The 26,917-nt window shown below is 42.4% G+C and overlaps 2 protein-coding genes across 4 annotated transcripts in view; one reads left to right on the forward strand and one right to left on the reverse strand.

Moving 5' to 3' along the window:
* On the reverse strand, nt 1-21,104 carry TMBIM4 (transmembrane BAX inhibitor motif containing 4). 2 transcript variants are annotated; one of them, XM_073651706.1, is made up of 8 exons: nt 20,974-21,104; nt 20,655-20,891; nt 20,126-20,234; nt 18,723-18,828; nt 9,283-9,316; nt 9,067-9,184; nt 7,789-7,834; nt 1-6,843 (listed from the first exon to the last, which is right to left on the reverse strand). In XM_073651706.1, the coding sequence occupies exons 2-8, from the start codon at nt 20,746-20,748 to the stop codon at nt 6,637-6,639; spliced, it is 714 nt and encodes a 237-aa protein (XP_073507807.1). In that variant the 5' UTR covers nt 20,749-20,891; nt 20,974-21,104; the 3' UTR covers nt 1-6,636. The 2 variants fall into 2 exon arrangements, with proteins under 2 accessions (XP_073507807.1, XP_073507808.1); XM_073651707.1 differs by having other exon boundaries at nt 20,655-21,057.
* Nucleotides 20,788-26,917, forward strand: part of LLPH (LLP homolog, long-term synaptic facilitation factor) — a 27,858-nt gene continuing 21,728 nt past the window's right edge. Inside the window, exons 1-2 of one of the 2 annotated variants that reach the window (XM_073651709.1) lie at nt 20,788-20,946; nt 21,161-21,270. In XM_073651709.1, the coding sequence (XP_073507810.1) occupies nt 20,881-20,946; nt 21,161-21,270 (176 nt within the window). In that variant the 5' untranslated portion in view covers nt 20,788-20,880. The remainder of the gene's footprint in view (nt 20,947-21,160; nt 21,271-26,917) is intronic. The other variant, XM_073651708.1, reaches the window with a different exon arrangement.

Genomic DNA, 26,917 nt, shown 5'->3' on the forward strand with positions numbered 1-26,917 from the left:
TTGGAAAAAAAGAACATTTTTAATGTTCCCCAGGGTAAAAGACAATTTGTTGTGAAATTTCTCCTAATTATACAAATAACTCACATAGTCAGAAACTACTGTTTGGGCACACTGCAGGGGCTTGGCAGGGAAGGAGCACTAATTGATTTTTGGAACACAAATAGATTGCAGACGCCATGTCGCATTTACAGAGAACCCAAGTTGCCAAAACAACAGATACCACACACAATTGACCCCATTTTGGAAACTATGCCCCTTCATAGAATTCAAGGAGGGGGTGTTATGAACACCTTAAAAGGGAACTAGCCAGCAGGATTTTGCTACATAAACTACAGGCAGTGTCATATAGTGTTAAAGATGTGCAAAGATATAGATAGCTAGATAGATACCTGTGAGATATATAATTAGTGCTTTGTGTGTGTAGTTTATTATACATATATTAAGCTAATAAATGAAAATAACGATGTTTGGTCCCCTTCATTTTTGATAACCAGCAAAGGTAAAGCAGACAACTGTGAGCTTATATTATCAGGCTTGGAAGGTCTCTGGTTATCGGGCCCTTTCCAGCCTAAAAATACCAGCCCTGAGCTGCCCCAGAAGTGGCGCATCAAATTAGATGCTGGTGCTTTGCCTCGCTCTTTCCAACTGCCCTGGTGCGTTGGCAATCGGGGTAATGGTAATTGGGGTTGATAATATCAGCTGTGATTTGTCATAAATGATAGCTGGCATCAAACCCTGATGTTAGTAATGGAGAGGTGTGTATCAGACACCCCAATTACTGACTCAGTAATGGAGAGAAAAAAAAAACACAGCACCATTTGATTTTTGGAGCACAAATGGAATTCACCTACCGTTGTGATGAACATCTTGAGCCCACAGTTGCTGCACAAAATTTTATAACATTGGGGATGTGAAAATTAAATATTACATTTTTTCCATGAAAATGTTGATTTAGCCCTCAATTTTTCATTGTCACAAAAGGTATCAGGTGAAAATGAACCGTACAAATTTTTGGCCAATTTCTCCTGTGTACGCAGATACCCCATATATGGTTAGAAACTACAATTTAGGTAAACAGCAGGGCTTGGAGAAGATAAAGTGCCACTTGACTTTTGGAGGGCCATTTTTGCTACAAATACATTGCAAATTCCATGTCACATTAGCAAAGCCACTGAGTTGCCAAACAGCAGAACCCCCAAGTGACCCCATTTTGGAAACTACACTTGTTGAGGAATTCATCTAGGGGTGTAGTGAGCATTTTAAACCCACAGATGATTCACAGACTTGTATAACACTGGGCTGTGGAAATTAAAAAAAAAAAAATTTCCACTAAAATGTTGTTTTAGCCCTAAGTTCTTAATTTTTAAAATAGATAAGATAAAATGGATCTCATAATAGTCACGAAATTTCTCCTGAGGTCATGGTGACCCATATGTGATCAGAAACTACGGTACTTGTCAGGCACAGTGCGTCGCTTAGAAGAGAAGGATCGCCATAATAGAGTGCAGATTTTGCTGGAATGATTTGCGGGTGCCATGTCACACTGGCCAAAACAGCAGAACCCTCTAAGTGATGCAGTGAATTCATCTAGGGGTGCAGTGGTCATATTGACATCACAGGTGTTTCACAGAATTATATACAATTGGGCAGTGAAGAAAAAATAATTACATTTTTAACACTTTTAGCCCCACATTTTCTATTTTCACAAGGGCAAATAGATAAAATGGCCCCATTACTTTGTTACACAATTTCACTTGACCAATACTCTCAAACAATTTCTCTTGGCAATACTTCATATATGACTGTATAGCACTGTTTGGCCACACGGCAAACCTGGGTAGGGAAGAAGGGCTATTTAACTTTTGGAGCTCAGATTTTCCTAGAATAGTTGGCAGACTCCATTTGCAGAGCCCCCAAGTATAAGAACAGTAGAAACCCCACTCAAGTAACCGCATTTTAGAAATTACACCCTTCTATGAATTTATCTACAGGTGTAGTGGTGATTTTGACTCCATGTGTGTTTTCCAGAAACAAGCAGAAGTGGATCTTGCCGGAAGAAAATGCAAATATGCTAATGCTTCTGGAGACAACCGCCCTGTAAATTAAGTGGGCTCTGCTTGCTACAGTAATGGCAAACATGTGCCCGCTATAGGCAGTGTTGGGCTTAGGGAGTGTGGCATTTGGGTTTGAGAGCACATAATTTACTAGGATTTCTTTTGGGAGTAAGCCATGAGATTTTTCCAGAGCCTTTATAATACCAATAACGTGGACACTGCCTATATTTCCGTTAATAGATGATAGACCCGAGTTGAAGCTTTTATCGGTAACATTTTGGATCACTTTCAAGGCTCAGTTCACATTTATCCTGTGCTCTACGCTGTGCACTTACATTGGGTTCCCATCAAAACGCATCACGGGTTTTGTCTGAATCACATTTTTCAGAGATTTACATGGAAACCCCGATGTAATTGTCAGCATAGAGCCCAAGATACATTTGAACCGAGCCCTACTGCGACATTTGGAAGACAGAAAGAACAAATCAACAGCAGTACAAGAATTGCTTTTATTTATTTTTTACGTTCACTGTGCAGTGTAGGTAATCAGACGGCTTCATTCTTTGGGACAGTGCGATTACAGTAATACCAGATTTAGATAACTTGTTTTGTTAAAAAAACAACTTTTTGGATCACTATATTTTTGAGAGCTGTAATTTATTTATTTTTTTTTCTGTGGACAGTTGTGTGTGTGTGGGGGGGGTCTTGTCTTTTGCGGGATAAGTTGAAGTTTTTATTTGTACTATTTTGGAGTACATAATTTTTTTGGGTCAGTTTTTTATTCCGATTTTTTGAAGTCAGCATGAACAAAAAATTATAATTTAGAAATTGTTTTTTGTTTTACGCCATTCATAATTATCTATTCACTGGGTCAATAAGATTACATCACTACCATATTTCGATAGTTTTTCCATGTTTTGCTGCATTTACACAATAAAAACTTTTTTTATGGGAAAAACATGTTTTTACATTACCATATTCCAATATCAAATGTGTACTTTGATTTTTTTTATTCTACCTGAAAACAAAAATAATTACTCTAATATTGATATTTATTTGGTCTTTTTTGTAACTTTTTTTTTTTTTTACCTGGTCCCTCTATGGGACTTATTTATCTGATCCCTGATCTAAAGCATTGCAATCCTTAACTCAGGAACACATCTTCGGAATAAAAAATAAACTAGGAGATTCAGATCAGCAGGATTTACACCAAGTAAAAACTTAACTCGTTTAAGGCAAGCGCCAGGTCCTCTAAGTATACGTTATAGGCATTTGTTCTAGATGTGAATGTCCAGGAGTCATCTTATCATTTCCTACATATTAAAAGCAATGTATTCTTGACCTTCAGAATGTCATTTTTTTGGACTGTTATTACCTGGTTTTTGTAAAGCCTCAAAGCTTAGCTCTTTTTTTTATTCATCGAGTTGTATGTTGAATGTTAATTACTGCTTTTAATTTCGCTTAAATTTCTAAATCTTATTTCTTTGCTAATAGAATATTCCTAGAAAATCAATCCCATTCCCTTCAGAAACAGGACCAGAACTTTCCATAGGATTGTAGTTCATATCCAGTTAAGTGAATGGTGGCTGAGCTGCAATGCCACAAACAAACTGTTGCAGACTGACCCTGTCGATGCTTTGGAGTGCTGGTTCCTTCAATTGACAAGTGTTGTGATGCAATTATCATTAGAAAGCAAATTGTAGGGGCTGGTACTTGCACTCCAAAGCATCATCGGAGGACAGAATTCGCTGTCCTCCTCTGGACTGACAGTTTGCTTTATTAGAAGCACCAGCCCCTTTAGACGACAAGATTTACACTGTGATGTCTAATAACAATAACATCACTTGTCAGTTAAAGGGACTGGTGCACCAAAGCATCAGCAAGGGTCAGTACAGGACAGTGAAGAACGTGATGTGATCTGAGCATATGTGCTCTGACACACTAACAATCATTTTATGGAAACTCCTCCCCCATCAGGCGCACAGTGAAATGCTCCTCTCATTCTGTCAAAATCAGATATACAGATAAGTGGTGGATCTGACTCAGAGCAAGTAGTGCCTACATGTCAAAGGTTCATGCAAGTCATCCCACTTCACAGTGACCCTAATTGAGACCAGATTAAGGTTATCGTGATGTGGTGGGATGGCTTTTGCATTTTTTTTTTTTTAATCAAAATTATGTTAACTAGGTACCCTATATTATTTTCTTGCAATATTGCTGCTTATTTACTGCAGCGTATTTGCGTACTATGTTTCTATCTTTGTTCTTTTTATCAACAGAAGGTAGCACGTGAGTAAAGCACAGCCCTGCAGGGGCAGGACTTAGCCAGGAACTCTAAGAGCAGTGTGCTCTGACTGGTGATCGATATGGGGGCATGACCTGGGATCCTCGGCAAGTTGTGAGTGACTGGGGATGTGTACAGAGAGGATAAAATGAAGGCATAGGGACAGTACAGGTTCCAAAGCAACATTTTATCCATCTTGAGACTGTACATGTGTCTCAGGACTATGCTTTGTAAGTGGAGTGGGTGGGCACAGAAGGAGGGAATGTGTGAGTTGTGGGTCAGGTACAGACCAAGCACTTGACATATGAAGGCACAGAGAAAGAGCTGGCAGGAAGTAAATAATAACGAACAGAAAAAAAAAGGGGGGGGGGTGCAGTGGAGCTGCATAAGATTTCTTTATGAGGACATGCTGAAGATTTCTATTAGCAGGAATGTTTGAACAGTAAGAGAAAAGTAGTAAACCTGAAAGTTGTTTCTGCACATTTCTAGAGTCTTTATTGGTATAATACATTTCCATTAAAGGGTTTTCTTCCTTTATGCTCTTACATGGGTAAAATTAAAAAGTGAAATTTACTTGATAAAAATCATGTCCTCAAAAACAGAGGGATTTTTATTGTTTGTGGCTCATCGCCTAAAAGACCAACCACTGCTGCCGTCTAGCAGCACTGGCCATACACGCAAAGTATAGCGCTTATAAGCACTACATTGAAGGAGGCCGTGATTGCAGGAATGTGCCCTAGTTGCTTATCCCAGCCAGCTTCAGTGCCACTGTGGTCCTTCAATGCGGCAGAGGCAAGGAAGTCTCTTATAGCATCATTTGAGAGCGCACCCCTCGGCACAATGTTGCTGGCTGAACTCTCAGGCAGAACCAAACAGGAAGAAGAGAGTTTGGGGGATTGGAACGCTTCTGCTGCAGATCGAGACAACCTCTTTAAATAAACCTTATCTAATGTAAAGCACTGAAACTGCCCCAGATCACCTCACTAAAGCCCCCGTCTCACATAGCGAGATTGCTAGCGAGATCGCTGCTGTGTCACGGTTTTGGTGACGCAACAGCGACCTCACCAGCGACGTCGCTATGTGTGACACTTTGCAGCGATCAGGCCCCTGCTGTGAGGTCGCTGATTGCAGCAAAGTGTCCTGGACCATTTTTTGGTCGTTGCCCTCCCGCTGGTCAGCACACATCGCTGTGTGTGACCAGCGGGAGCAGCGATCAGGCTGGTAACCATGATAAACATCGGGTTACTAGGGGCACACGCGCACCTAGTAACCCGTTGTTTATCATGGTTACGAGCCTGCTAAAGTGAGCGGTAACCTCCCGCTCACCGTAGCAGAGTGGTAACCATGATAAACAACGGGTTACTAGGTGCGCGTGTGCCCCTAGTAACCCGATGTTTAACATAGTTACCAGCCTGCTCCTGCTTCAGCAGGCTGGTAACTAGGAGCAGGACATCGTGGAAAGATTCTTTCCACGATGTCACTGCTCCCCTGATCGCTGGTGAGCCTGCCTGTTTGACAGCTCACCAGCGACCACATAGCGACGCAGCAACGATCCCTGACAGGTCGTATCGTTGTCGGGATCGTTGCAGCATCGCTTAGTGTGACGGGGCCTTAAGAGGACCACATTTGTCAAACATTAGATCTCTTCTTGCAGTGCTTTGTCTCATAATATTAAATGCAACATGGCACAGCGAAACCTAGTAGAGGACAGAAGGGAGCCAAAAGGAGAGGAGGCAGCCACTGAGCTTAGAATGTCTCATTCTCACCATCACCGCGATTGATGAATCCCGATTGAATGCTGCCCGGAGGAGTAATATACTACTGACAAGATGGAGCCAGAGGATAGCTGCCAAACGCTATGCATAACCAATATCACACTGCATGTGAACCGAAAACTGCCTGCGCAAAAAGCAGCACAACTGCCTGATGAAGAAGGAGACAAATTCAGAAGAAACCCATGTTCAGGTATGAGGAGAAGAAAGCCATGCTGGTGTTGTAGACAGTTCAACCGTTTGTATGGAAATCTGACAAAGTCACAGGTAAGAAGAACACTGCTGTATACTATCAGGATATCTGGATTGACATGTTATCTAACCTCTAACTTGTTTTTTTCTGGTTAGTCATGTACTGTATATGATTGCTGACTGCATTAAATACTTTATCCAGCATTTTGTATACATTTTCTTTAAGAGGACACCCCTCATAAATTAGCATATTTTTTGAATGAAGCTGTTCTGCAAAATCCTGGGAAAAACAAATAGCCATCTATGGAGTATTATAACACTAGAATAGTGTGATTTACTTCTTGTTAAGAGCCTCTAGCAGACGGAGAAGATGTAAGAAGAGATTAATCATATCAAGATAGAGGTTGATAGCAGCTAGGATATGCTCCTCAGGAGACAGTTTGTGCATTAGCAGATGTGTATCATAGATGATGAAGCCACAGAAGAGTAATGCTCCACCCGCAGCCATGACTAGTTCAATAGTCTCGCTATAAAAGAAGAGCTGTGGAGACAAAATTCAGAGATTGTTAACATTCTTCCCAGAAGGATCTTTGTAACACATATCTATATTCCCATTACAAACAGGGGGGCGGGGGGGTGAGAAGCTGCCGGGGACGCGCCTGTCCCCCTTGCGGCTCGATTCTTGGTGGCTATGAACTTATGTTTTTCACTGAAACGCAGCTGCATTTCAGAGTCAAAAATAACTGGCTGACAGCATATAACCAGTGACTGATACATACTGCTCGTGGATCGGGCCGCATGTATCAGCTCTCAGGTTCCTTTAACTTTGTCCTAGGGACAACTGTTTTAAAAGGGAATCTGTCCGGAGGATTTCACCCCCCATCTGATACTCCGTTACTGAGAAACCAGCTTTTGAATTGTCACTCCAGCTCTATTTCCCGCCCAGTGCTGCCTGCTTGACCGACAGCCACTGAGCTGTGTGACTTCAGACAAAGGAGCCCTCAGTCAAGCAGGAGGAGCTCTTTGGCTTCATTTGCATATGACAATCAATCACTGATTTTTCAGTAACTGAGGAATGGACTGGCCACGTAAAGGTATTGCTGGATTTGTCTTTGAAACAGCTATATACTCATATAAACAGTTTTGGGGTGAAATCCTGGTGACCGATTCCCTTTAAGCTATACCTGCAAAGATGAATGTCAATGTTGATTTTCTTTAACAAACAAATGACTAACATTCCTGCCAAAAATTAAAAACTCTTTAAATCATTGACCCTTAACTACCTTTTTTCAGTTAGCTAGATTTTTTTTTTTAATCTTTCCCCATGTTACAAGAAGGAACAGCTCTCCAACGTAAAAGATGCCACAAAACAACGCTTATCTGCTTTCTTTCAACAACAGCGCCACACCTGTCTAAAGGTTGTTTTTCGAAGTGTCACTAAGCTCCATTGAAATGAATAGGACTGCAATGTGACCCCTTCACTTACCCTTAAAAATCCAGCTATGATTAAAATCCACAAACCAGCAAAGAGCCTGCAACAATAAATTGCATTTATTTATTTTGGATGGTTGGAAAAAAAAAAAAAAAAAAAAAAAAAAAAAAAGGATTCGATACTTTAAGATTATCTTTTAATAGAAAATCATGGACATTTGACAAACATACAGACTATACAAACGCCAAACAAAGAAAATTCCTCATCCTAAATGAAGTATAATTACAAACTAAAAAATTACATAATGTAGATAAGAGTAATATTGCCTCAAAATTGACACAAAACATTCTGCATCACAACAATCCCTCCAAGAGTGGGAAGTGTATGCACTCTATAGATTCACATCCTAATACTGCCCATAAAATATGATTAGCATTTATTATCAACCAATTCAAAGCACCATCTATATCAGAGGTCCCCTACAGTGGCTCAGTAGTACCCTTTAAAACCAGGGAGTGACCGCAGCACAAATAAAACATATGGCACTATGGGCCCCATTCATCATTTGTGATTTAGTGAAGCCACTTTTCTTTTGTCTTGTGGTACTTGCTAATGCAGTTCATAAGTTTGGTGCAAAATCAAAAACACTCTCTCTTTAACCAGTTTTGTGACTTTTTATCACCAAAAGTTGATAATTCTTTATAAAGTCTCAAAAATGTGCCACATTGAAAACTCCTTTAGAAACCTTACTTCAGGGGGGGGATGGAGGGAGATGTGGCCAAAAGAAACGCGATATTTGGTAAAAGTTGCATTTCACAAGTGTGTCAAAAACATCTGGATCAGGACAGTTATTGAGAGAAGAAAAAAGGAAAAATAAAAAAAGGCACAAATTCTAAACTCACTAAAAAGGAGCAAAGTACTTTAGAAAATTGGAGAAACAACAATAATGATCCAGGGCCAATTTGTTTATACAAGTTCAACATAATGCAATTTCCAGTCTAAGACCATGTTCACATGCAGTTTTTTTCTGCAGTCAAAACACAATGTTCAAAAAACAGATTGTTTTTTTGCAGCTTTTTTTTCTGTGTGCAGATGGCATGTAGATTTTATCCACAGTACGTTTAATTTAATCACCAAAAACGTGGCAAAACTGGTTTGCTGTGTTGTTTTGCACACTCACTTCCAAGTCACAACAGGAAGTTTCATTACATGTGTAGACGGAGAACCAGTTTACCCTGCCTTCCTGTGACTCCTCTGATCACAGACACCAATATTTACATACACATTATTATAGTAGGCATGTATTTCAGTAATGTGGGAAAACAAACGTACCCAGCTCCAAACTTGCTAAAGTCCCTCTTTGACTGGAATGTATATGCCGTGAGACCAAGGAAAACAGCGGTCGTCAATATAAACGCCTGAAGAACCACCGCCACATCATAGAAAGTCACTAAAGATGGGGGAAAAAAAGAAATAAATGATTGAAGACATAAGAAAAACAAAGTAACGGTCACTGACAATGACTGTAAGAAATAACAATGCGTTTACCTGCAATACCAACTGTTATGGCTTCTAAAAGGGTCTGCAAATAAAAGGACAAAGCAGTTTATTAAACCCGGTGTGCAAAATCAATTACACAGCAATTTTACAATATGTACTCGTTTTTACACTGCTCCGGATATAATTTCTCATAAATAGGCTAGTCCGGTAAAAAAAAGTTATCACCTGTTCACGGGATAGCTGATAACTATTGATCAGAGGAGGACCAATCGCTGTGACCCGCACTGATTGGCAGAATGGGGAGCTATTATTCCTGTTAGAATGGATTGGCAGTGCGCATGCCTGACCGCCGCTCCACTCTCTATGGGGCTGCCGAGCTCGGCTTTTTCTGGCAGCCCCATAAAGAATGAATGGAGTGGCGCTCAGACGTCCGAACTGACGCTCTATTTGTATCAGGGCTAAGATTTCCCTGTTCTATCGATCGGTCCGAGTCCAAGCGCTTGGATAACCCACTGAACAGTTAGTTATCACCTTTCCTGTGGATAGGCAATAACTTGTTTTCATTGGACAACCACTATAAATATTAACCCCTTCACCACCACCACCAAAACCACCACCCCCTCAGCCTGTTTTCACCTCCCTTACCAGGCCGAAATTTTACAATTCTGACCACTGTCACTTTATGAGGTAATTACTCTGGAACGATTCAACTGATCCCACTGATTCTGAGACTGTTTTTTTTGGGACACACTGTACTTAATTTAATCCGACATTTTTTGCATTAATGTGTGAAAAGATCGGAATTTTGGCGAATATTTTGCAGTTTTCAAACTTAATTTTTATGCCCTTAAATCAGAGAGATATGTCACAGAAAATAATTAATAAACAACATTTCCCACATGTCTACTTTACATCAGAACAAATTTTGAAACAATTTTTTTTGTTAGGAAGTTAGAAGGGTGAAAAGTTGACCAGCGATTTCTCATTTTTCTGACAAAATTTACAAAACCATGTGACCACATCACATATCAAGGGACTTTGTGGGGTCTATAGGACAGAAAATACCCAAAAGTGACACCATTCTGAAAACTGCACCCCTGAAGGTGCTCAAAATCACATTCAAGAAGTTTATTAACCCTTCAAGTGCGTCACAGGAATTAAAGCAATGTAGAAGGAAAAAGAAATAAAATTTAAATTATTCCCATAAAAATGTTGATTTAGCCCCAAATTTAACATTTTCACAAGAGTAAACAGGAGAAAATGCACAGTACAATTTGTTGTGCAATTTCTGCTGACTACATATGTACTGGAAAACAACTGTTTGGGCACACCGCAGGGCTTAGAAGGGAAGGAGCGCCATTTCATCTTTGGAGTACAAAATTGGCTGGAATAGAAAGCGGACGCCATGTCGCGTTTGCAGAGCATCTAATATGCCTAAACACTGGAAAGCCCCAAGCGACCCCATTTTGGAATCTACACCCTCAAGGAATTTACCTAGATGTGTGGTAAGCACCTTGAACCCTCAGGTGCTTCACAGAATTTTATACCGTTGAGTGATGAAAATACGTTTTTCCCACAAAAGTTAGTTTTGCCCCAAATTTTTAATTTTCACAATGGTATGGAGAAAACGGTCCATACAATTTGTTGTGCAATCTCTCCTCAATACACAGATACCCCATTGGTGGTGGAAAACTACAGGGCTCGGAAGGGAAGGAGCGCCAACTGGATTCTGGAGCTCAAATTTTGCTGAAATAGATTGCAGACGCCATTGTCACATTTGAAGAGCCCCTGACATGTCAAAAACAGCAGAAACTCGCACAAGTGACCCCATTTTGGGAACTACACCTCTTGAGGAATTCATCTAGGGCTGTAGTGAGCATTTTTAACCTTCATGCGATTTACAGAATTGTATAACATTAGGATGAGTCAATGGAAAATTACCATTCTTTCCACTAAAATGTTGCTTTGGCTCCAAGTTTTTCATTTACAAAAGGGATAATAGGAGAAAATGAACAATACAATTTGTTACACAATTTCTCCTGAGTGCACCAATACCCTACATGTAATCGGGAACTACTTTTCAGGCACAGTGGAAAGCTCAGATGGGAAGGAGCGCCATACTGGAGTTCAGATATTACTGCTATTGTTTGCGGGTGCCATGACCCACTGGAAGAGCCCATGAGTGACCCCATTTTACAAACTACACCCCTCAGTGAATTCATCTAAGGGTGCAGTGATCATATTAACACCACGGGTGTGTCACAGAATTTTATACCATTGGCAGTGAAAAAAATATAATTACATTTTTACCACAAAAATTTTGTTTTAGCCCCAAACTTTACATTTCCACATGGGGACATGAATAAAAATGGCCCCAAAATGTGTCACACAATTTCTGCTGAACATGTAATTACCACATATGTGGCTGTGTTTATCCACACGCCGAAACTCGGGAGGGAAGGAGTGCTATTTAACTCTTGTAGAACAAATTATCATAGAATAGTTTGCGGACTCCATATACAGAGCCCTCAAGTGCCAGAAGAGCAGAATCGCCCTCAAGTGACCTCATTTTGGAAATTATACCCCTTTGTGAATTTATGTAAAGATGTAGTAACGATTTTGACTCCATGTGTGTCTTCCAGAAACAAGCAGTAGTGGAAGTTGCCGAAAGAAAATTTCAAATCTGCCACTGTAGTGCCCAGTACATTATGCCCAGCTTCTGCTCCTGGAGACATGCACCCGTAAATTAGGCGGGCTCTCATCACTACAGAAATGCCAAACGTGTGGACGCTAAAAGTGGTTTAAACAAAAGGGGTGGGGTGGAAACGCGCAATACTTGTGTGAACCTGTATAAAGATAGAGTGCGCGTGCAGATACAGTGGTCTGCTCACCTCGATGGGTTGTGCAGACCACACAACCCGAGTTAAACAGCAACTGGCGCTGATAGCGCTGCCACGATGTCTTCAGCGTCTCCTCTGGGTTAGCAGGCGGAACTTCCAATCACGTGGCTCCAAATGTGGATCACGCGGGTGGTGACATCATGCAGGTCCTGCAGCTAGAGATGTATCCAGATCTCCACAGCCCCGAGCCACAACTCCCAACGGGAAAGGTGAACAGTAGGCAAAATGAAGTGGTCAGTGGGGCGCTAGAAACTGAATAAGGCGCTGGGGGAGATTAAATAAAAACAAACCTCTTTATTGATATTCTTATGCCCACTTATGGGCATAAGAATATCAATAAAGAGGTTTGTTTTTATTTCATCTCCCCCCCAGCGCCTTATTCAGTTTCTAGCGCCCCACTGACCACTTCATTTTGCCTACTAAAAGTGGTTTAGGCACATTGTGGGGCTCAGAAGCGCAGAATTCGCTGATTAATTTTGGCGGGCGAGGAGAGATAGTGCTTTTCCAGAGCCTTTGTGCTACCAGTAAGGTGGAAGCCACTATATTTCCATTAACAGATGACGGACCCGAGTGGGGACTTGCTTTTTTTTGTGGAAGGAGTTGAAGCTTTCATTGGGAACAATTTTACATAACATTTGGGATCACATTTATCCTGTGCTCTATGCTGAGCACTTACATTGGGGTTTCCATCTAAATCTCCGAATGCCGTGATTCAGATGAAACCCCCAACTATAATGAGACAGCAGAGCTACCCTGGACTCAGTCTGGCCTCTGTTTGGCATTGTCCTTCTTTTCAGAGGTTCACAAAACTGTGGCCGACCGCGCTTTTATACACGCAAAAAAAAAACAAAAAAAGACGACACCACCAGATCATAGGCCAGCTGGTGTCCACAGTGACTCCATCGGCCTCATTATAGGGAATCTTCCGCCGGGGGTTCCGTCTGAAACATGTATTTCAGAGATTTACACGGAAACCCCGGTGTAAGCGCTCAGCGCAGGATAAATGTGAGTAGAGCCTTACTGCGATCCCTGGGAGGCAGAAAGAGCAAATCAGCAGCAGGTGAAGAATTGGTTTTATTTGTTTTTTAAGCTGTTCCTCGTGCAGTATAAAAGTGATTAGACAACTTCATTCTTCGGGTCTGTGCGATTACAGCGATATCAGATTTATATAATTTTTATTGTTTGGCTGCTATCACACATTAAAAGACGATTTTTTTTTTTTTGCAAAAAAAAAAAAAATTTGTTGCCATATTTTGAGATAATTTTTCCATATTTCGTCTGACAGTCAAATGAGGGTTTGATTTTTGAGGGACGACTTGTCGGGCACATAACATTTTTTGATCGCTTTCTATTCCGGTTTTTGGGAGGCAGAATGAACAAAATCCAGCAGTTTTTATTTTATTTTATTTTTTTAACAAATGGTAAAAGTGATAAGATAAATCAGCAGTTTCCACTAACAAATAAGGTAAAGTAACGTATTTTTCGGACCATAAGACGCACTTTTTCCCCCCCAAAATTAGGAGGAAAATGGGGGGTGCGTCTTATGGTCCGAACCTTACCACATATTTGCGGTGGTGGGTGCGGCAGCGGCAGGGCCGATGCAGCAGAGCAGCGGTGGGTGCGGCGGCGAGGCAGAGCGGTGGCGAGGCAGAGTGTATGTGCAGCGCTGCGGCAGAGCGGCGGTGGGTGCACAGTGATCTACAGGAAAATGGCCGCCCGAGCCGGTGCATGCGCCGTCTGGGAGCTCGGGCGGCCATTTTTCTGTGGCTCACAGCTTCATGAAAACGGCCGCGGCCGCTGGAAAGCCGCACCGCAGAACCCACCACCGCTTTGCCGCACCGCTGCAGCCACCGGACAGCAGCGCACGCCACACCACAGGCCCCAGGCCACACTTCCGCCGGCTTCCTGAAGGACGCTGCCTCCTGTGACCCTCACGCCCCCCAGGTAAGATACCTAATCAGACTATAAGATGGACCCCCATCTTATAAAAAATATTTTTTTTCCTATTTTACACCCCAAAATTTGGGGTGCGCCTTATGGTCCGGTGCGTCTTATAGTCCGAAAAATACGGTAAATGGCGGTGAATTCAAACAAAATGTTTATCTGCAAGTTACAATGGTTAATCATTAAAAGGGGTTTTCTCAAGAACAAAGTACAACTTAATCAATAGATCTTGGAATAATAATAATTTCCACAATTGGATGTGTTCAAATAAAATGTCCCTGTGCTGAGATAATCTTATAAATGTTCCCCTGCTGTGTACTGTGTAATGGCTGCGTCTGACCGTACAGGAACATGGTCTGATCATACCACATCTCCTGGACGGGGGAGGATGCAAAAGAGTATACAGACATTACAGCAGGGGATCACAGCTGCCGCTTTCTGTGAGGTAAAACAAGAGTCATACATCAGCTGAGAAAAGCTCAGGAAAAAAAAAAAAGTTAAATTTTTTTCCCGTAAGATTGTCAGAACGAGCTCACTGATTCTCATATAAAGTAGTCAGCAACTTTCTCTTGTTGGTCAGTTTGTGAAGAAAAACTACACTAGCACTTCTGTCCATAATATGGCTGCTGGTGGAGGAGCAGGTGACCAGACCTGTCTGTCAGCCTCCTGAAAGCAGCTTTCCCATGTGAGGTGCTTTACAACTGGAGGAGACTGATGGATAGGTCTGGTCACATGCTCCTCCTCCAGCAGCCATTTTATGGACAGAAATGGTCAGTTTGGGAGGAAACTTGTACTGACAATAGAAAATGGCTGAGAATCCGTCATTGAGCTCGTTCTGTCAGTCTAACAGGAAAGTGTGTAACCCTTACCTGTCTTTTTCAACGCTTCTCCAAGCAGAATTATGGCCACAGGCTACATTAAAGTCAGGGGCGTACTGCCCATTACAGCACACCATGCAGCCGCTATGGGGCCCGTGAGTTAAAGGAGCCCGATGCTGTTCAATAGTATCTGTAACCTTAAAAAAGGTTTCAACTATTGCGTCTGTGTCTCAGTGCAGCTGGTGCAATGAGGTCACTACATCACACCTACCGCATAGTGCTCCGACTGAAGCACTGCATCAGAGAACTGGGGCGAGTGGGGGACATCCTACTGTATGGGGAGCTGTGGGAACATCATACTGTGTAGGGGTCACTGGGATCTCAATGTGTGTTGGCATAATACTGTGGAGTGGAGGTCACTGTGGGGATTGCGTACTGTGTGTGGGGGAACGGAACACATCATACTGTGTTGAGGACATCATGTTTTGCCAGGGCCTTTGTGGAGTCATCATACGGTACTGTGCAAATTGGGGGTACTGAGGGGGAATCATAGTTTGTTGGATGCATTTTATGTTGGCAACATACTCTATGGGGGGGTCGTAAAAGGACTAGGTGAGGACAGTAAAGGTATTCAATAGAGACACAATTACTATGTACAGTGAAGGAAATAATTATTTGATCACTTGCTGTTTTTGTAAGTTTGCCCACTGAAACACATGAACAGTCTATAATTTTAAGGGTAGGTTAATTTTAACATTGAGAGATAGAAAATCCAAAAAAAAACAAGAAAATCACATTGTATAAATTAGATAAAATTATTTGCATTTTACAGTGAGAAATAAGTATTTGATACATCTGGCAAACAACACTTAATACTTGGTGGCAAAACCCTTGTTGGCAAGCACAGCAGTCAGACGTTTTTTGTAGTTGATGATGAGGGTTGCGCACATGTCAGGAGGACTTTTGGTCCACTCCTCTTTGTAGATCATCTCTAAATCATTAAGATTTTGAGGCCGTTGCTTGGCAACTCAGAGCTTCAACTCCCTCCATAAGTTTTCTATGGGATTAAGGTCTGGAGACTGGCTAGGCCACTCCATGACCTTAATGTGCTTCTTTTTGAGCCACTCCTATGTTGCCTTGGCTTTATGTTTTGGGTCATTGTCTTGCTGGAAGACCCAGCCACGACCCATTTTTAATGCCCTGGCGGAGGGAAGGAGGTTGTCACTCAGGATTTTACGGTACATGACTTCATCCATTCTCCCATTGATGCGGTGAAGTAGTCCTGTGCCCTTAGCAGAGAAACACCCCAAAAACAATGTTTCCACCTCCATGCTTGACAGCGGGGATGGTGTTCTTTGGGTCATAGGCAGCATTTCTCTTCCTCCAAACACGGCGAGTTGAGTTAATGCCAAAGAGCTCAATTTTTGTCTCATCTGACCACAGCACCTTCTCCCAATAACTCACAGAATCATCTAGGTGTTCATTGGCAAACTTCAGATGGGCCTGCACATGTGCCTTCTTGAGCAGGGGGACCTTGCGGGTACTGCAGGATTTTAAGCCTTTAAGGCGTAATGTGTTACCAATGGTTTTCTTGGTGACTGTGGTCCCAGCTGCCTTGAGATCATTAACAAGTTCCCCCCCGTGTAGTTTTAGGCTGATCGCTCACTTTCCTCATTATTAAGGATACCCCACGAGGTGAGATTTTGCATGGTGCCCCAGATCGATGTCGATTGACAGTCATTTTGTATTTCTTCCATTTTCTTACTATTGCACCAACAGTTGTCTCTTTCTCACCCAGCATCATACTTATGGTTTTGTAGCCCATTCCAGCTTTGTGCAGGTCTATGATCTTGTCCCTGACATCCTTAGAAAGCGCTTCGTTCTTGCCCATGTTGTAGAGGTTAGAGTCTGACTGATTAATTGAGCCTGTGGACAGGAGTCTTTTATACAGGTCACTATGTAAGACAGCTGTCTTTAATACAGGTAACGAGTTGATTAGGAGCATCTAACTGGTCTGTAGGAGCGATAATGGTTTGTAGGGGGATCAAATACTTATTTCTCACTGCAAAATGCAAATACATTTATCTAATTTATACAATGTGATTTTCTTGATTTTTTTGGGATATTCTATCTCTCAATGTTAAAGTTAATCTTAAAATTATAGACTGTTCATGTCTTTGTCAGTGGGCAAACTTACAAAAATAGTAAGGGATCAAATAATTATTTCTTCCACTGTAAATGTCACAATGCATGTCCCTCTCCCCGTCTTTAAGGGTGCGTGCCCATGATCAGGAATAGCAGAGTTTTGGATGCAGCTCACCTGCAATCTCATGCCCACTGTGCTTCTATTTGACAACGCATGAACTCACCCGTGGCGCGGCTTTACAGGCAGCAGCATGTCAATTTCTGTTGCAGAGAAGCTAGTTTCCGCAACAGAAATTTACACAATAGAATGTATAGAATGCGGTAAATCAACAAATACATGCGGATTTACCTGTGTGATCGGACGCAGCGAAAATTCACTGCGTCCAAAGCGCGGCTATAGGCTGATCGTGGTCATATAGCCTTAAAGTTGGGAGGTATGCCCTTCTGAGATCGCGGATATGCCTACTTTTTTTTTTTGTAGGTGGGAGGAGAGTTTAATTAGGACGTTTGCAATGATTTTTTCTGTATGCCTCTGATTAAAGTTGAATCTACAGGGAAACAAAGCCTATAAAAGCCAAAAAGTGTAACATTTGTAATTAAACCCAACTGCAAAAATTATTTTAGCCATGATGAATGCATTTAAAAAATAAAAAAAAAGAAGAGAAATGAACATTCCCTCTTCTATGGATTTGCGACCTGCAACTGTGACATAAGAGTTACAAATGTATCCAAATGCGTAGGATTTATTTATCTGTCACTGGTTGAAAGTTGCATGTGACTTACTTGCTATAGATTTCAATGTAAGTCATATGCAACTGAAATTTGTATGCGTCGTCTCCCCCATCCACCCACACCCCTTTAGCAAAATCACAGTTGGAGGAACGCAAGACTGAGGCTCACAAGAAAAGTGTGAGCACAGATTAAGCTTCAAACTTCACACTTTCTGTCTGTACAGTTAACTCCTTGGCGTGAATGGATGTACAAGTACATCCACGCTGGGGTCCACATGTGTGGAGGGGGCTTAGTAGCTGAGCCCTCCATACACAGCAGACACTAACAGTAGCTTGCTCTGATCACTGCTATTTAACCATTTAGATGCTGATATCAATCTCTGACTGCAACATTTCAATGAAACAGTTGTGGGGTGATGATGGGTTTTCGTGGCATTTGGGGGCTGGTGAAGGAAAAAAAAAAAAAGTTTTGGCTCTTAGAAAAAAGGGGAGAAAAAAAATTAATTGCTCAGTCCTCAAGGGGTATTAACAGTCATTCTTAATGTTTAAGAAAGTATCCTGAAACAAAGAATAAGTGTCATAATTCATTACTTACATTGTCTAATTCTGCACGGTAGAAACAGCAGGCTTTAGGTTGTCGGAATCTGACATTTAAGTTCCTGCTTGTGTAACAGAATATCGTTTGTGGTTCAGGGTCGTCTACCGGGCATTAGCAATGGTAGTGCCACGTGGCACTATGAGCTTTAAATGGCTGCACTCTGCATGTAGAACTGGAGCAGAAATAGTAGCTTCTCTCCAGACAGCTTTGTCATGGAAGCCATATGAACCTGGTAATGACACCCCCCAAACATACTGACGCTACACCCGCCTCGTGTGCTTCATCTGACGAGGAATACACACTACACACATGATTTACAAGACAATCGTATAGAAGAAGAAACCATGCTCACAAATCCAAACAGCAGGTACAGGTTCACAGGGTGCTGATGTCTGTAAATTGTCAGAGCGATGATTGTACCCAAGGATCCAAGAGCAGAGATCAAAAGCAAGGCCGGGCTGCATATGAAAGAAAACAGGAGCTTATGTGACAGTGCCACCTATGTATGGCAGATGATCAATGCAGAATGTTTACGTACTTATTCTTAAGGGCACCTGTCAGTAGGATCAACCCTCCTATGCCAGTGTGAGACATGTAGATCAGCAAAACAGACCGTCAGTCATTACATGTCTCACACAGGTAACTCCCCCTTTGATGTAATATGAGCTCTGGAGGCAAATTCTCTTAACAGCTCATTTACATATTAAGAAAAACGTGGATTTCTCTGGAATAAGACATCAGATCGCAGATAACAAGAAGTCATTTTATTCAACTTCCTAAGACCTACATGCCATTCTGTGCAGCCCCCGACCTTCCCTGAATCCTCTGCGTTCAGTAACTCTCAAACTATGAGGACAAATGTGCTTATTGTATGGTCATCTTGGCTCTATTTCTGGAATTCTAAATAGGGGGACAGAGGACCCTTTGTCGACAATACAGGAAATTTCAGAAATGGGACCCCCACACATTAGATTATGGTAACCTCGATAAATACTTCAGATTAGAATATCCTTTCAAATTCTATGCAGCCCTTAGGAGTGGAACAATCACAAAACTTGACACTCGGACCGAAAAGGGTTGTGTGTCTCTCGTCTAAAGTGTATGGGGGGGGCTTTATAAACGATTATTGAATAAACCATTAATTTCATTCATTACATATGGCATATACATAAAGCAACCACAGACTTTACAGGATGACATTAGCCCAATAAGTACCCCCCTTCCCCACATAAATTAAAGGGAATAGGTCAACAGGTCTGTGCTAATCTGAAGACAGCAGGAAATAGAGGCTGAAACACAGATTTCAGGGATGTGTCACTTGTCAAAGTGCATGCTGTAGTTTACTAACCATGAAGGATTTATCACTAAGAGATTAACATTGCTGGACTAGTCCACCAACACCCCCTTTTCCCTGTTATACGCAGCTCACTGTATATTGACTTTAAACATAGAGAGCCTGGTGGGGGCGGGATTAGCTTTCTCAGCTTTGCTTCATTCTAAATCTAAAAGCTCAGATTATGTCAACAGCTGCAACCAGTAAACTATGTGACACATCCTTGGATTCAGGATCTCTTTGCCTACATCACGCTGCTCTCAGATGAGGTAGCCAAAACCTACCGACAGATTCCCTTTAAGTTGGTATATGGCAGTATAGCTTTATTTCAACTACACTAAAATGTGTAATCTGCAGAAACAGAAGTCAGATATAGTGTCCACCGCCCACAGTATCTCAAGAGCAAATATAAACCAACCCACCTTTCATGAACAAACGAACGGACAGCATCAAAATACAGGAATATTCCCGCTGTGATGGTGGTCAGGAGAACTTGTACTGTCAGTATAGTATAGACCTTCCGGAGGAAATCTGTGCCATAGGACAGAAGGCAAGGAGACAGACAGGAGAGAGAGCACGTCATTCACAGAGGAACTGCTACACAGGCGTCCTGCATCACAAATGGGCAACTTACATATCAAATAGTGGCGACCCCGACACCCAAAATCCCAAGATCAGGGCATTATGGTGACACCCAGCAGTGCTAGGTCATTGCCAATATTAGACTAAATGACAATGTGACGGCCAATATATAACAATGGTGGAGATGTGATTGCGATCTAGTATGAATAGTGTCACAAGCGCTGTGGAGTCAGGGACAAAAAGGACATTTATATTAAAGGGGCGCTCCACTACTGCCCCCAATGTGCTGAGCAGTAAAGTACCCCCTTTATATATGACCCCAGGAGTTGGGAGGATTACACAGCCTGGGAAACACGGATACGTTCTCACCCATACGGATCTGCAGACTGGCCGAAGCCACGTTGGTCCCATAATTAAAGTCATCCTCGATGGAGGAGCGGGGATAGCGATCTGCAGCCGCCATTATCAGCAGAGCGTCACTGTAGTCTGTCACATCCGGGACACTTCCTGGTCACTGTGCTCAGCCTACGCAGCTGGCCGTCGTCCTCCTGAGAGCGGCTCTGACACGTGACCTCGGTGGAAAGCTCAGCTGACTATGAGCCAAGTCTGTAGCAGAGGAGATGAGATGACGTTACGGACCCGCGGACCCGCACACCCGCTGGTAAACGTGCACGAGCGGCTGGTTTACCTGCTGATGCGGGTCATAAGGTCATTGGCCGGTGCAGGCAGTGAGCAACTCTGGTTGTTGCCAGATGGCATTCATGAATCACGTGATGTCTTCTGAAATTTTTACTGCGCAGTTTGGATAGACTCCAGGAAAATGGCGGCGGTTCAGTTTTGTAGAAGACACTGATTTTTTACAGTTTTGCCTCTAGTGTCCGTTGAGAGCGCACCTTTCCCTAGTGTGGAGCGTAGCCGGGGCCGTCCACTCTACAGCGTGGGACCTGCGTGTCGTGCTGAGGCCGTGGAGAAGTTCGCTGTGCTGGTATGTCACATGTATTATCAGGATATATACCTGCTATATGTATATATGAGACATGCTGGGTAGGCTGCTCATGTTACTGCTAAGGTCGCCATTGGTTTCATGAAGGCATATGGTCGGCTTATATTCCAAATGCCTTTATCTACAAAATCTATACAGAAAACTAGTCAGTGGCCTAAATCACACGAGTCCTGTTTATGCCTCCTAAGGATAGATCACGCGCTGCTGATGGTTTATGGGGCTGTTCACATGTCTGGGTTTTCTTGCGAATTGAGTTCTGGAAAAAAAAAAAAAAAAGCCATCTTCCGAGACCTGTAGTGTCTCCATTTTTTGGCATCTGGGGCCGGGTGAGGACTTATGATTTTTGCGCGCCAAGCTGCCGTTTTTATTGATAAAATTTTGGATTAGATAAGATTTTTTGATCGCATTTTATTGCAGTGTCGCGGTGACCAAAAAAACATTCAGGTATTATGTTTTTTTCTCTCGTTACGCCGTTAACCGATTTGATTGTTTTTATATTTTGATCGGGCGTTTCTGAACATTGATACCAAATCCCATGTAATTTTTTTTTCATTATTATTTTGAATAGGGCAAAAGGGGGTTGATTTGAACATTTATAATTTTTTAAAACACTTTTTTTTTCTACATTTTACTTGCTTCAATAGTCCCCTTAGGAGACTTGAAGCTGCGATCGTCTGATTGCTTGTGCTACATATAGCAGGACTTCAGCAATGGATAGCATAAGGGGGTGCAGTATGTCCAGGGTGATGTGAGGGGAGGGGGTGCGGTCAGTCTGGACTATCTGCACCCCTTCTCCCCGCATCGCCCTTGACTGAGTGTGCCCTTCTCCCCGCATCGCCCTTGACTGAGTGTGCCCTTCTCCCCGCATCGCCCTTGACTGAGTGTGCCCTTCTCCCCGCATCGCCCTTGACTGAGTGTGCCCTTCTCCCCGCATCGCCCTTGACTGAGTGGGCCCCTCTCCCCGCATCGCCCTTGACTGAGTGTGCCCCTCTCCCCACATCGCCCTTGACTGACTGACTGAGCCCCTGTCCCCTGGCACTTCATAAAAGTTATGGCCTCATAGGTTGCAGAGAGATTTCCGTAAAAATTGTATGGTGGGACGTGAGGGAAAGCTCTTTCGATATCACTCCAATGTCATCCATAAGTGATTTAGGGCTCCCACCACTATTAATGGGTACATTCACATAATGTATTTGCATTATTTCACAGTGGCAATCCCACGGCAAATTAACAGCGGTAATATCCACACAGATATTGTGCAGATGTTGAATCACTTACTACTACACAAATGATGCACCTTTACCACTGACTTGATCCTTTGTATTACAAAGGATGAAATCGCTGGTGAATATCCGCAGCATAAATTGACACATTGGAATAGACAGCAAAGGGTCTTCACATTGCCAGTGAGATTCAAATTAAAATACTTCATGGCTGAAGGGAGAGAGACAAAATACATGTGACATGCATTGTCAGCAGGTAGAGTCTTCTGTGTGGCAACTAAGCCTCACCACATTTATTAGCTAGACAAAAACGGAACTGCAATTCTTACATACAACTGAACAGGAAGCCGAAATAGACAATCAGTGATGACACACTTCCCTTGGCCCAACGTAAAACCTTCTTGTCAGGGAATTTACAGGAAACCAACATCTCAGTCAGACATTCCATAATGCAAGTCTTAAGCAGAGGCTTCATAGAATAGATTGTTTTCCTAAATAAATAATGAAGCTAGATATAAAATATTAACCATGACCATGTCAAATCCGCAGCCCCAGTCAATTCACGCCGTGGATTTTCTCAGCGTATGGATGAAATGTCATAAAATCTCATCCACTACGCTGGTGCTATAAGACATTGGTTAAGTGATTATTACACATCAGGGGACATTTATCATTGTGTTTTAGGCACCAGCTCTTCCTATAACACTAAGAAGTGTACTACCTTATATTATACCCTGATATTAGCATGTTTTGTCACACAATTGGTGGTCTTGCATTTATTTCTATGTAGCTACATAGTGGGCGCCAAGAATGTTTTTCTCTGGTGGGCCCAAGGTACTCCAGTCCAATGGTGAATAAGGGTATGTTCATACAAAGTCTTTTTTCAGGCAGGTTTGGAGTGACTCTGTTTTGTGAACCGCCTGAAATTTAACAAAGAGATCAAAAGAATGAGCATATACCGTACATTTTTATGTATGTTCAGTCTTTAGAGCATCATTTGACCGGTTCATGTTTCCAAAGATGCCAAGCGGTTAAAAGTGAGCAGGGAATTCTTCAGGCGTCTTCCGCTCTTAAGATGCTCTATACCAGTGATTTTCAACCTTTTTTGAGCCGCGGCACACTTTTTATACTTAGAAAATCCTGGGGCACACCACCAACCAAAATAGCACAAAATGACACTAAAAGTCATATTATACATATAGTTAATAATATAGATTCTAAATTTATTTTACTCACTCAGTGTGAAACCTGGGCCTGTTTCGATAAACTCAAAAGGGATATCCTGGCAGGAATGGTGGAAAGACACACACGAAGCTCTTCCTCAACAGTTCTCAGTTTCTCCCTGTTTTTAGTTTTTATCACAGTCAAGCTTGAGAAGCCCAGCTCACATAGATATGTGGTTGAAAATGGGAGCAATGTCAAAATAGCTTTGTTGGCCAGAATGGGGAACTCCTTGGCAACAGATAACCAAAAACTGTCCAAAGGAAGATCAGCAAACTTTAGCTTTAAACCGCGATCTTGCTTCAGTTCAACGAGTTCCTCTTGCTCCTTTAAAGTCATGTCCTTTCCAGCAACGGATAATGAGCTGTATGGGTCCCTAACCCAGTCAAGGCATTCTGTGAAGGCTGAAGAGAAATAGAACGATAACTTCTCCTCAAGAGTTTTCAAATGTCTGCCAATCGCTTCGCACATTGCAGTAGTATTGTCATCATGCAGTTTCTCGGTGAGTGGGAACATCTGAAGGTTGCCACCCTACACATGTTGTTGCCAGAGCTGCACCTTTAAACGGAATCCGTTCATTTTATCAGTGCTTGTAAGCAGGTTTTCATTTCGACCTTGCATCCGTGTGTTTAGTTCATTCAGATATTGAAATATATCAGCCAGGTATGCCAGCTTTGCACACCACTCATCACTTGCAAGCAGCTTTGAATAATCGGACCTCTCGTTTGTAAGAAATATTTTAAGTTCCTCTCGCAACTCATACACACGGGCCAGCACTTTGCCGCGTGACAGCCACCTGACCTCCGTGTGGAGCAATAAGATTTTATGTTCCGCTCCCATTTCTGTACACAAAGACGCAAATAAGCAACATCTCAAAGGTCGCGTCTTCACAAAGTTCACTATGCGCACAACATCATCCAACACAGGAGCTAGATCTGCTGGTAAGGTCTTTGCAACGAGGGCCTCACGGTGCAAGAAACAGTGGGTAGCAAGAACATCTGGGTTTCTTTCTTTAACCCTACTTACAAAGCCTTTGATGCGCCCGACCATGGCTGCGGCTCCATCAGTGCAGACACCTGTGCAGATTTCCCATGTAAGTCCACTTTTATCAAGATATTCCGATGTGACTTGGAATATTGCCTCTCCTGTTGATTTTTCTGTCAGTGCCTTGCAAAATAGGAAGTTTTCTCTAATGGCTTCACCATCCACATAACGCACATAGGCCAACAACTGACAATGTCCACTGATATCCGTCGACTCATCAAGTTGCAAGGCAAATTTCTTACTGATGCGCACCTTTTCCAAAACAACTGTTTCAATGTCCGCAGACAAGTCATCAATCCGTCTGGCAATTGTGTTATCAGAGAGAGGCACTTTAGCTATCTCTTTAGCTGCTTCAGGGCCAAGCATCTCATTTACAATAGCTTTACAAGCTGGGAGTATTAATGTTTCTGCCACAGTGTGGGACTTTTTTGATTTAGCTATGAGTTCAGCAACAAGGTAGCTAGCTTTGAGGGCTCTCTCATTTACCTTTGTGCTTTTTCTCAAAAAAGTTGCCCCTTTCTCATTGTTTGTACGTAAGCGTACAAAATACTCCATCGGTTTATTTTGAACGGAAGGGTGTTTCGTTTGGAGATGGCGTTTAAGTTTGCTTGGCACCATAGCGCTATTGGAAAGCTTCTCACCACACACCAAGCACAGTGGTGTTGGTGCTGTCGCATCCCCAGTGGAAGTAAATCCAAATGAAAGATAGCTTTCACTGTATTGCCTTGAGCTCACCGTCTTGTCTTTTTTCTTTTGTCGAACTCTCATACTAGGGCCTTCATTTGGGTTAGAATTGTGTCCAGGGTCCTGTTCGGCATTTGCCTTTTCCATTCTCAAATACTTCTCCATCACTGCTGAGATAGTGTGCGCAGCCACACACTAAAATAGAAGAGTATTACATTATCTGCCACACTTAAAGGACCTCTGCTAGGCATATTTCATTCCTGAGAGCTTAAAAAGCAGCTCTCGTGGTGACAAGAAGCTGATTTAAACCCCCCAAGAGTGAACTTCGCGAGAGCTGTATGTGTGTGATAATAACTTATATTACTACGGTCTGCATTTCCTGCTTGAATTGACACTAGTGACGTAGCACTCAGCTTTCTCTATAAGTAGAATAGAGCCGGCTGCCAAGTGCTATGCCACTAGAGTCAATTCAAGCAGGACATGACTGCTGAAGAACGGTACTAATATCATTTATTATTCCATACATACAACTCTCACGGAGTTCACTCTTGGGGGTTTTAAATCAGTTTCGTACCACCACAAGAGCTACTTTTTTAGCCCTCAAGAGTGAAATATGCCTGGCAGAGGTCCTTTCAATAAATAATTTATTTTAAAAAAGTGAAATAAAAAAGGATAACAGTCCCACGTATATGAGCACATGATTATCAGCATCATATACTGTGGTGATGTTCACTGTACAGCGCCACAGTATATGGTGCTGATTATTATGTGGCTCATATACTGCAATATAAAGGGGTACAATGAGAAGTACTATGGCCATGAGGCCAGAGTACAAGTGCCAGCTCATATACTCAGCATATGAGCTGGTACTTGTAGTACTCCAGCCTCATGACTATAGTATTTCTCATTTTACATTTCTCATTGTTATATGCAGTATACTGCTGGAGTACTAAAAGTACCAGCTCATATGCTGAGTATTCTGCCAACAGTTCATATACTCAGGCAAAAGCTCATATAGTCAGCATTATTGGCGGGCATTACCTTGGCGGCGGGCAAATGCGAGAGTCTCTCCGCTCTCAGGATGACGCGCCGGCCTCGGTGACGTCATTAAGTCGCGCGAGGTTCAAAGCTTGCGCATGTGTTATTGTACACGTCTCCTACATTTTAAGAAGGCGTGACTGCGTATCAAGCGCATTGCCGGGAAACAAAACACAGGGGGCACCATAGTTTGGGGAACTTTCCCCGCGGCACACCCGACCATGTGTCTGCCGCGGAACACTGGTTGAAAATCACTGCTCTATACTGTACAATACAAGTCAGAGGGAAGGCTCAGAAGATGTCTGGGTGTCTTTTATGAGTTAATTGCTAGCGTTTTTGCTTTAGAAATGATTAGTGGCTTCTTCATTGTTGAATGGAATTAAAAAATTGTCTGGAAAATGACAGTACAAAAGATGCCA

This window comes from Phyllobates terribilis, unplaced genomic scaffold (genome assembly GCF_046119375.1).
Source record: "Phyllobates terribilis strain yellow unplaced genomic scaffold, ASM4611937v1 Scaffold_11__3_contigs__length_659146591, whole genome shotgun sequence".
Lineage (NCBI taxonomy): Eukaryota > Metazoa > Chordata > Amphibia > Anura > Dendrobatidae > Phyllobates > Phyllobates terribilis.